This window comes from Amaranthus tricolor, chromosome 3, assembly GCF_026212465.1.
Source record: "Amaranthus tricolor cultivar Red isolate AtriRed21 chromosome 3, ASM2621246v1, whole genome shotgun sequence".
NCBI lineage: Eukaryota > Viridiplantae > Streptophyta > Magnoliopsida > Caryophyllales > Amaranthaceae > Amaranthus > Amaranthus tricolor.
In genome coordinates, this window is record NC_080049.1 from 27042473 (window position 1) to 27053314 (window position 10842).

Consider the following 10842-nt stretch of genomic DNA (forward strand, 5'->3'; position numbering starts at 1 on the left):
CCCAACCATGTAAAAATGTCTCAAAGACATTGAAGGTTAAATGTACAAGCAAAAAACAGATGAGAATAAGATTCTAATATCAAACCACATAATGGACATGTGTCAATAGAGATGATGTAATATCCGTTTTTTTTAAATAATAATAATCATAAATAAGTAAATAAATAAATTTCAAAAAAAAAAAAAAACCTCCCCATTAACAAATAACTTCCCATTTCTCCCTCTAAACCTTATAACTAACTTCACTTACCTATTATAAATTAAACCAATTACCCTTAATTTCATTCACATTATTACTCACACTCCCTTCTTCTCCTACAAACTACTTCCTTCATCTCCCATTTGCTTAAAATTCAGTCAAGAAAACGCAAGATTTGATATTAAAGGTGTGAAATTTCATCTCTTTATAATATTGTTCTACCAATTCCAATCCAAATTACACATTTGGCATTTAAAAAAAAAATTATTCCTGACCTTAGTTTTCTGGCAATACGGTAGTCACTGGGATACCACCGGCGTGAGACGGCCACCGAAGCTACCGCCGGCCGGCACCTTCTCCTTCTTCCTTCTCCCTTTCTCCTTCTCTCTCCTCCTTCCCTTTCTTCTTTCTTTTTCGTGGCACCCACTCTTTTTTTTTATATAATAATAATAATAATAATAATAATAATAATAATAATAATAATTATTATTATTATTATTATTATTATTATTATTATTATTATTATTATTATTATTATTATTATTTTAACCCTTATAATTTTAAATCTTATAATAAAATGAGTTAACTATGTTATTTAAATCCTTGTTCTTCTATACTACTCTTACAATTTTAAATCACATGTTTAAAATTATTCTTTTTAAATAAAGTATACAAAATGAAAAGGAGTCTTTTAATTTATTTATTTCGATGGGTTGATCGGAGTATTAAATTGAGGTATATTATTTTCTCGTGTAGACAGCGGATTCGTAGATAGAGATTATTAGGAGCGTACGTTGTTTAGAATCGCGTGACAAGGTAATTCTCAATGTCCATCTAATTAGGACTATCCCGTTAGTATTATGTGTTAAGTGATAATTAATGTGATTAAATGGGTGCATGATTTGATGTGACATTATTTTGTATGATATTATGTTTTATATATTCTCAAATTATATTTACTATTATTTTTTTTGTCAAACTTGAATTTATAATTTTTATTTCGATAAAATTTATATTATTATTTTGATAACGAAATTAGATACGATTTAAATTGGAAGAGAAATATTTGTGATATTAATTCCTATTGCCGCCAGTTGATGTTAGAATGGTGATTTGGAAAATAAGATTTCAGTCGGATATTTTTGAGATATATATTTATTGGGAAAAATTTATGATCATGAAATAAAATGTATCATGTATGTTTGATTATATGTTTGTGTGCTCGCGACTAATTATTAAAATATATTAAATCACGTAAAGTTTAACACGAGGGAAATGAAGCTCTTATATTTGTTGTGATCCAAATATAAGGATGATGAACAGGTTGCCCTGTTTGGTTAGTATAGCTGCCAACAGGTATTATTATTATTTCTGATACTTGATATGATGTTTGGGCTTCCTTCTATTTGTTGTGATCCAAGTAGAAGGGGTGTGCACACTAGGGTTCCCTGAGACTACTCTGTTGGCCTTGAATTACTTGGGGTGACGACCTCTTGATGAAGTAGGTATAGGGGTAAAGCCTCGGCCTACTGGCGTTCTCGTTCCCTCAAATTAAAAATTGATTATGTGTTTGCCATTATTAAATATCAAATTAATAAATTGGTTCATGTGATATTATATGTATTATTTTCTCAAATTGTTTTCTTTTAAACTCAGCTACATATTATTTTCTAAAATTAATTTCAATTTAATTATATTTTATTTTCTTAAAATCATTTTCGAATTTAATCGTTTTACGGAATAGAGTTGGAATTACTCAATTTCCTGATTTTGGGAGTTTTTCCCTTGTTTTTCTTGCATTCTTATGTTGCAGGTTATTGATTGCGTGGGAATTGTGGAGTGAGGATCACTTAGAAATATAGCTTTTATTAGAGTCGTATTTCAGTTTAAATTTTTTTTAGTTGTTTAAATTTTATATGGACACAGATTACGTTTTAATCTTTTCTTATGTTGTAAGACCCTTTGTTGGATTTAAAATTATTAAGTTATTTCTTAGTCGTTAAGCCTTATATTTATTTTATCAGAAATAGATGTGGCGGTAACACTCCCATGAGTAGGTTTTGGTTCATGTTTTTCATTAAAGGTGTTTTCAAAAGTTCAACCTATTTTGAGGGTGTTACATATGAGCCCTAGTGCAGCCAACTTCTCTCTAGACTTCAACCTCTCATTCATCGCTAGCCATAGTATAAATCGAGCTATTTGATTATTAAAAAGTATTTGATTATTATTATTTTATTAGACATGTTTGACTAATTACAAGTGTTAGTTATTTTTTAAAGTAGTGTTAGCTATTTTATTAGCTTCTAAAATAAAAAAATAAGCTATTTTATTTGACCAACTAAAATTGTTCCGAATATAACAATTGATGATATTATGGTGAGTCTTCGTATTTCTTCGCTATTAATCCACCACAATAACAACAACAACAATTGTAATATTTTTTGGAGTTATCCATCACGTAGGGGCCATCCTATGCTATTGTCCACAACATGATACTCCCTTCGTTTGATTTGCTTGATTCTTTTTGCACGTTTGCTAATATACTAATTAAATCTCATATCTCTTTAATTGTGAATAATTAAAAATTATAAAAAATAAATATTAATACACCTTATATTGAGATGAATCAAACAAGATCATTTAACTATGTTTTAATTTATAGATAAAAATAAATTACAAATTAGAAATGATTGATAATTAGCACTAAAAAAGCAAATAGGACATTTAAAAAGATATGATGGGAGTGAAACAATTGATGGTCTAGTTAATTTAATTAGATACTCTTTAGTGCTTAACAACATGGAACCATATTATACTTCTTTCGTCCCTTAAAGAAGTTTATAATAGGAAATTTTTCATGTATTAAGAAAATTAATTTTTTAAATAATAATAAATTTAATGGAGAAAAATTAAAGACCATAAATATTAAAAAATATTAAAACAAAGCTAGTGGCAAAATATGAAGACAACAACTACTATAAAATATTTGGGATATTTTATATAGTAGGCACGAACTTTTGCAAAAGACTAGTGATAGCAAATTTTAAAAAAAAATTCCACAAAATAGCAAAGTACTTTTGGATTTAAGCTCCTATAACATCAATTGTAACAACCCGACTTACCGTTGACTAAGTAAAAAAGGTCATCACAGGGTTTATTTTCTCAAGAAACTTAAATCTAAATTCCAAAATTGTGCAAAGGAGTCACCAGTTTTATAACATAGTTATATCAGCTAATTCTCAATCTCAAACATCTAACTAAAACACAAACACAAAGTAATCATAAAAGTCACTATAAAAGTCCGCATAACCAATACAACCTAGTCCAATATAAATTTACCAAAGACTAATACAAAACTACCAAATTCTCATGTGCTCAGCTCAATATAGCATCCATAGAACTCTAATCATCACCGCTAACCCATTGTTCCCGATCGATTCCGATCGGTAAACTATCTAAAAGAAGAAAACAACAGGGGTCAGCTTAAATTGAATGAGAAGTAACAATCCAAAACAACAAAACACAATATTTCAAACCATAGGTTTAAAAGCAACATCAATTTCCTAGATCTATGTGCGCACAGGGAGTCTAGTTGAGAGGAAATCCATAGCTCTAAGGCTATGTCACTCTCGGGTGAGGCTAGTCAATATTTGAATGAAAATTCACCTCAAAATAGAGAGTAAGGGAGATTTTCCCTCTACTCCGTCAATGACCAGCTCGTGAGCCCAATCCATTGACCATATCAATATAAGCATATTCATTCAAAACAAATTTGTCTCAACATTATAAAATTCACAGCTTTAATAAAACAATTTTCAAAATTACAGTCTGGCCAGACCCTTTAGGGGACTGCTACTACTCACCGACAATGTCGCTTCAAGGAGTTGCGCACTATGCACAGCTATCAACTACAAAGATTCCTTGATGATATTGTCTCCAGAAGCATAATAAGATCACAACATCACCGAAGCGCGTTCGATAACTATTATACTAACGTATAACTTATTACATCTACTATGACTATAGATTAACCAAGACTCTATTCTAACATTCCAACTTTTAACATCGTTAAGTTGCTTTTAACTATACCATCAAAATCCAAAGTTACTTAAGACACAAAAGCTTACCATATCAAGATTTAATATCATGTTCTTAACTAACAACTTCAAGAAACTAACTAAATAGACCCAAATTAAGAAGGTTTCAAAAAGATATGAGTGGAAGAAACCAAATGTCAGATGGTAACCAAGGAAATTGTCAACAACCAACTTGATATATGTTTGTCAAAAGCCAAAGGATTAGGAATCATGCTTATCAATTATAGTAATCAAATTGTAAATGTTGAAGGTTAAGGATAAGCCAAGAGTAATACTTTCCAATAAAGAAAGTAACGATCTAGAGAATATAGTAATTGAACAGCCTAGAATTCATATACTACTGTTAATCGAATATACAGGGAATTGAGAACAAACCGAGGTGAAGCGATGATTGATAAATACCAAAATGTGCTTTTGATTGCTAGATTTCACAAGAAAATATTGGAAACGAAGATCCCCAAAGTAATGTTATTGATGTGTTCACTCACGGAAAAGAACGAAGAATCAAAGGCTGTAGTTGCTGAGGTTCGGAAGCCTTCAAAGATTGGTCGCCATAGTCGTATTCAAAAGAGGCAAGGGAAAATCGAAATTTGTTGGTTTTTCTTTCGACTTCCATAAAGAATCTGAGAAGAGATTTGGGAGGATTAGCACATTTTGATTTCTAATTTCTATTTCTTGCTCAACCATGAGAGAATTGGGGTTTGGGAAAAGAGGGATTTGAGGAAGAAGATGAATGTCTGATTTTTTTTCCTTTGGTTCAATCGAATGAGAGTGTAGGAGGAGTCGAGAAGTAAGAAGGGTTTTGGGTATTTTTAATCAAATTAAAAGAAAAAGAAAAGAGAAAAGAAATTAAATTCAGAATATATTTATATTATGTATATTTAAGGTTATTTTCTTATTAATAATTCTCTTAAATTTACTCGTCTTAAATTATTAATTTCTCAAATATTACATTAATATCCGAAAAACGTTAGATTATACGTTAAGTTGTAAAGTTTCGTTTTCACCCTTGTCTTTTTTCATTAAAATTCCACAAAATAACTTTGTACTTTTGGAATTTAAGTTGTCGTAACATTGATTCCCAAAAAACGTTCGATTATACGTTAAGTTGTGAAATTTTAAAAGTACAATGTTATTTTGTGGAATTTTTAAAGATTTGCCACCATAGGCCTTATGCAAAAGTTCATGTGTACCATGTAGAACATCTCAAATATTTTTATAAACTTAGTGAAAATCATGTAAACACCATAAGCAATATAAAAATGATCAAAATAAATTAGCTCGTGGAAAATATGTGGAGATCATAAATATTATTAAAATAAAATGAGGATAAATAATGTTAATTTTGTCAAAAGTTTGTGATGTAATAAAAAGATTATTTATAAAAACAATAAATAAAACAAGTTAAAAAGATAAATGAAAACAACTTAAGGAATAGAGGGAATAATATTATCGATTTTATTCATAATGTACTGTTATTTCTCTTATGATGTACCTAATTATTTTTATTTTTATATTATGTCGCCTTATTTTCAAACAAAAGGGAACTCCACAATTGAATTTATTTTTGTGATTGTGCATATTTAATCTCATTGTATATAAAAATTGACCAAAGTCTAATTTTTTGTCCAAACTAAAATGTCCACCCACCGTCCTAGAAGATAGATTAAGTTGCATCAAAACTTACACACGTACATATTTTCACCTCTACAGACAAATTCATTCAAAAAATTAAAAAGAACCGTTTAATCAAACATACATAGGCAACACAAACTGACGATGTATATGTACATAATCCAATCTCACCTCTCTTCCCAAAATCGACCAACAATAATTAACCAAAAATTTAAGTTAAATGATACGCTATATACTTCACGCCCCCTTATTTCAAGAAGACTCACTTGTGCCTTGCAAGTTTGTTTTCTAGAACTTTAATCATAAATTCAGTATCGTTTCTGCTGTTTTATGAGATGTAGGCATATTAAAAGAAATTGGCCCTTCCTATAAAGGGTCGAAAATCAACTTAAATGTACAGGTGTTTGAAAAAATAACAAAGATAAATCCTACATATTTTAATTATCATTATAAATGTAGATGTGTTACCTATTTTACCGATAATCAAAAAGAATCCTGCATAAATTTAAACTTTTAATTGATTTTTCTCTTACATAAAATGTGTTTTGTCACAATATGATATTATTTGTACAAATACTAATTTTTGGTATATAGTTCAGGCACAGCCCTCAAACTGTTGTGTAGCATCTGGCCCTTGGAAAACAACTTTTTGACTATTTATAATTGAAAAAATTGCTCTAAATAATTCAACTTATTTTTAATTATTTGTCAATAATTTTACGTTTTGAAATTTTTTTAATAATTTAATCTTTGTTTTCAATTTGTTGCCAATAGACCCTTTAAAAAATAACCTGTTATATTAGGTTACATCTCATCTTCTTCCTTCTTTATAATAATTCAATCTATTTTTCATTATCTGTCAATAATCCCACATTTAGAATTTTTTTTAATAATCCAACCTTTGCTTTCAGTTTGTTGCCAATTGACCCTTCAAGAAGCAAAATAAAATTGCTATTATTTCCCAAGCTTATGAAGTTGAATGAGCAATTTCATTTAGCTTTTTGAAGAGTCCATTTGCAACAAAATGAAAACAATGGTCAGATTACTAAACAAAAATTCAAAAGGTGGGATTATTGGCAGGTAATGGAAAATAGATTGGATTATTATAAAGAAGGAGAAGATGAGAGATAACCTGATATAGCAGGTCATTTTCTAAAGAGTCCATTGGTAACAAACTCGAAGTAAAGGTTGGATTATTAAAATATTTTCAAAAGGCAAGATTATTGACAGGTAATTAAAAATAGATTGAATTATTTAGAATAATTTTTCCTTTATAATAAATAGAATTTGTTGCTTGATCATTTTCGAAATGAAGTGAAGGTATGCTCAAAGACGAGTATTTATAACTATTAGCTTGATCTTTTAAATTAAGTTGATTTTAGACAAATTGTTTAAAATGTTTATTATTGTCAAAGTATTAAGTTAAGATGATTATTATGTTTATTGCAATGGATTATTATGGTTTGGACTAACATGTTTTATGTTGATGGGCAATTTAAGTTCAATTATATGAACTTATATTGAGACTACATGAAGTATACAATCACTATTATATATGCTTCACTTTCTTGAGGTAACCAATCTTGTTCAAGGATATATTGATATATAATTAGAATACTCTTAATATTTACTGTTGATGGCAATTTAAGGTCTTGTATCGAAGCTGTTGATGGCAGTTTTGATTATAATTTGGACCTCATTATTTCCGTTACTTATGGCCAAATCCAAAGGTGTACATCCATTTTCATCCTTCTTGTTAAGTAGGAACATACCCTCCTTAGTGGTCAACAAATAATTAACTACAATTTTCAACTTGTTACATCGTTGTTTAGCAGATAAGTGCATGACCGTTCTTCCACGTTGATCTTCATAGAGTAATGAATTTGGGCATTTTGAATAAAACATCTTTAAAATGTCAATATGGCCGCCTAGACATGCCTTGTGAATCGGGTACGATTTATCTTTGTTTTGGTATTTTATTGATTTGAGATACCTTTCAAGGATGAAGCCCACCATGTTAACCAACCCATTGGATGCAGCATAAGATAGAGGAGTTAAGTCTTCTTCATCACAATGCTTCATTAGATCTGGTCCATACTTCACTATGGTTTTAAGTATTTCTGTCATAAGGAAAACACACGGCCATATTATATAGATATTGAAATATAAACTTTATATTATTATATTAGTAGAGCCTCTTACTAATTGGTTTTGTTACAGGCGCTGAGGTGATGGAATGTTTTAAAATAAATTTGTTATTAAGATTTGTACGTCGGCCGGCCACAAGATCCATATAAGAAGAGAGTTAACCACACATACGATGAAGTTTCATCTTCAAACCAACTGGTTATAGATCAAAAAGTTTCCCATCAAGTTTATATGTTAGTCATAGTCAATCTCTCTATTATTGTTCGGTGTGAGATCACATGGCGTAGAAGTGTTCAACGGGCTAGCTCATGGCGGGTCGGGTCAAAATTTAGAGGGGTTGAAACAGGGCGGATCATGTCAAATTTAAAAATGGGTCGGGGCGAGTCAAGACCCTTTTAAACCCAACCCACTTTGACCCATTTTTTAAACGTTCATATAATAGTTTTTTTTATTCTACTTTATGACTTGTTGGCTGGGTTGACCCACCTATGTATATGATAATATCATATAAAAATTAAAAAAAAGTGGTAAATTTCTTTTCACAACCAATTTCTATAATTATCCGACCTACCCGACCTTTTACACTAAGACCTGTTAATGACTGAATCCCTAATAACATGTTAAAATATGACCCGACCTTTGATCGTTGGGTCGACCCACCCCATTAAACACCTCTCCATGTGGGTTATTTTTCTAATATTTGTAAACTTCAAATCTTATGAGAAAAATTATAACTACCTTGATTGTTGTTTTGAATGGCCTCACGAATAATTGATTTTCCTTGCTGCAAGTAACTAACTAAACCATCATCCCTACCCAACTTATGAAGCATACTCTCGATCAATTCCAAGTAATACTGCTGCGGAAAGTGCCTAACAGCCAAGTAAAGTGGAGAAATTTTAGAGTAATTTATGGTGTAAGACCCTTGCGGGTATTCCATAACCAAGTAAGAAGCAACCTCTTTATGCCCATTAATTACGGCAAGATGAAATGGTATATTTCCTGTTGAGGAGTCCATTTTCCATAGTAATTCCCTCTTTCGACAAACCGCCTCATGAGTTCTTTTAAGATTTCCGTTACTTGCTGCATTGTGGAGCTCCATGTCATTATTTTCACAACTACTCGCTCGTCGGATTATATTATTAGAACGTCGCCTTTTTGAATCGATGTGGACATCATTTGATCTGATGGGACGATAAACAAATATGTTGTTAATTATTATTCGTGAAATTAGGGTTTTGCCAGTGGATGTGATGATTTCAAAGGGAAATTGATCATGGCATTGAACAGGCATTATAGACAAGGGTGTAACAAATTTTTTTTTGTTATGGTAATTTTTATGTAGGTGATATTTCTAATTATAGGATGATTTATGGAATGGGCATGGTATATATATACGCTAAAGAGAGAAATGTAAATGCAATTGCACCAATATTGTAGGTCCTAAGAATGAAAAATTAGGGCGGTGAATGTTACGTACATAACATGTAAGCCTACGTCCTAAACACGTGTTCTACATGATAAGTTTTCAAGAAGCCGATCAAAGTAAATATTATTCATCTTATAACATGTTTTTAGGGGTCCTTTTTATATGTTGCTCTAAAGCCTAAAAATAAACGGGATGGCCCTGGCAAGCATTGTTGTTCATGGTATTTTATATGGGCCTAGGAAAATCGAAAGAACTGAATCCTCTCTATGGAGGGTTGATTATGAACTTTAACGGGTATTTGAAAAAAATAATAAAGAAAAATCCCATAATTTATAATTATCATTATAAATGTAGACATGTCATATACTTTTTATTTGTTATATTTTATTATTAGAATTTTCAGATATTAGCACCCTTTTAAATCTAGGCCCTAGACAAATATCTACCTTAGCTTGCCTATGGTCAGACCCTGGTTGTAAGTTGCAATTTGTTTTCTCTTTGCCTGTCATTGATCACATTCTTCTTGCCCTCTGATCTTATGAAGGGGTACAACCCTTACGGATATGGTTTGTATATCATCTACCCTTGAAAGTCGGATCTGGACTTTATAAGCGAGATTTAGTGCGTATAATGAGATGTATGATATGGCATGGTTACATTTGTGTGTCCATGATATTATTTGTTTTGTGTTTATCTTTATTGCATTATTTGTCTCAACAAAATAAATTATGTAGATAATTTTATAAAAATATCAAAATAAAAGAATTCGGTTATAACTTAATGGGGACGGGACTAAGTATTTAAAAGACGAGGTTGTGCAAATAAATTAAATATATACTATAAGAGATATCAATATATTGTAGTCAACTATTTCTAAAAATAGATTGTAGTAAAGGCCTAAAGCTCAATCCATAACAGATATAAAATTTTCTCAGTTTTGTGTTGTAACATTGTCCAAGTATGGAAAGAACGGAGCTTTCAGTACCTAATTTGAAGACGAATTAACCCTGATTGAACCCTAAAATGTGATTTTTGGCTAAAACAATTATCTGAGTATGTAAAGGTCTGACCTTTTACCTAGCTAGCTTGAATGTTAAATCCTAATTAAGCCCCGGAAATGACATTTTTGGGGAAAAAATGTCAAAGTTTGTAAAATTTCCAGCATTTACTTAGCTTGAAAGTTCAGTTTAATTAAACCCGGAAATGTGGTTGGGAAAAAAATCTTTTAAGTTTATCAAAGTACAAGTTTTCACTTAGTTTAAAAGTCAAACATGTCCATCTAAGTATGAAACTATCCGAGTGTAAACCTAGCTAAAACCAGGCCCATGTTAAGC

The 10842-nt window shown here is 30.6% G+C and overlaps 1 protein-coding gene and 1 long non-coding RNA gene across 2 annotated transcripts; both read right to left on the reverse strand.

The window, feature by feature from the left end:
* Positions 1-3389: 3389 nt before the first annotated feature.
* LOC130807402 (uncharacterized) lies at positions 3390-5102 on the reverse strand. The gene is made up of 2 exons (XR_009040578.1): positions 4672-5102; positions 3390-3654 (listed from the first exon to the last, which is right to left on the reverse strand). It is a non-coding gene; the product is annotated as an uncharacterized LOC130807402 (long non-coding RNA).
* A 2473-nt stretch (positions 5103-7575) lies between these two features.
* LOC130808512 (protein ACCELERATED CELL DEATH 6-like) lies at positions 7576-9419 on the reverse strand. The gene is made up of 2 exons (XM_057673977.1): positions 8818-9419; positions 7576-8051 (listed from the first exon to the last, which is right to left on the reverse strand). The coding sequence occupies exons 1-2, from the start codon at positions 9371-9373 to the stop codon at positions 7576-7578; spliced, it is 1032 nt and encodes a 343-aa protein (XP_057529960.1). The 5' UTR covers positions 9374-9419.
* Between the last annotated feature and the right edge of the window lie 1423 nt (positions 9420-10842).

Excerpts from the sequence above, each read along its gene's own strand:
- LOC130808512 (XM_057673977.1), bottom strand. The coding sequence starts at position 9,373 with ATGCCTGTTCAATGCCATGATCAATTTCCCTTTGAAATCATCACATCC. Across the intron at positions 8,052-8,817 it reads CATTCAAAACAACAATCAAG|AAATACTTAAAACCATAGTG; the intron begins GTAGTTATAATT and ends TCCTTATGACAG.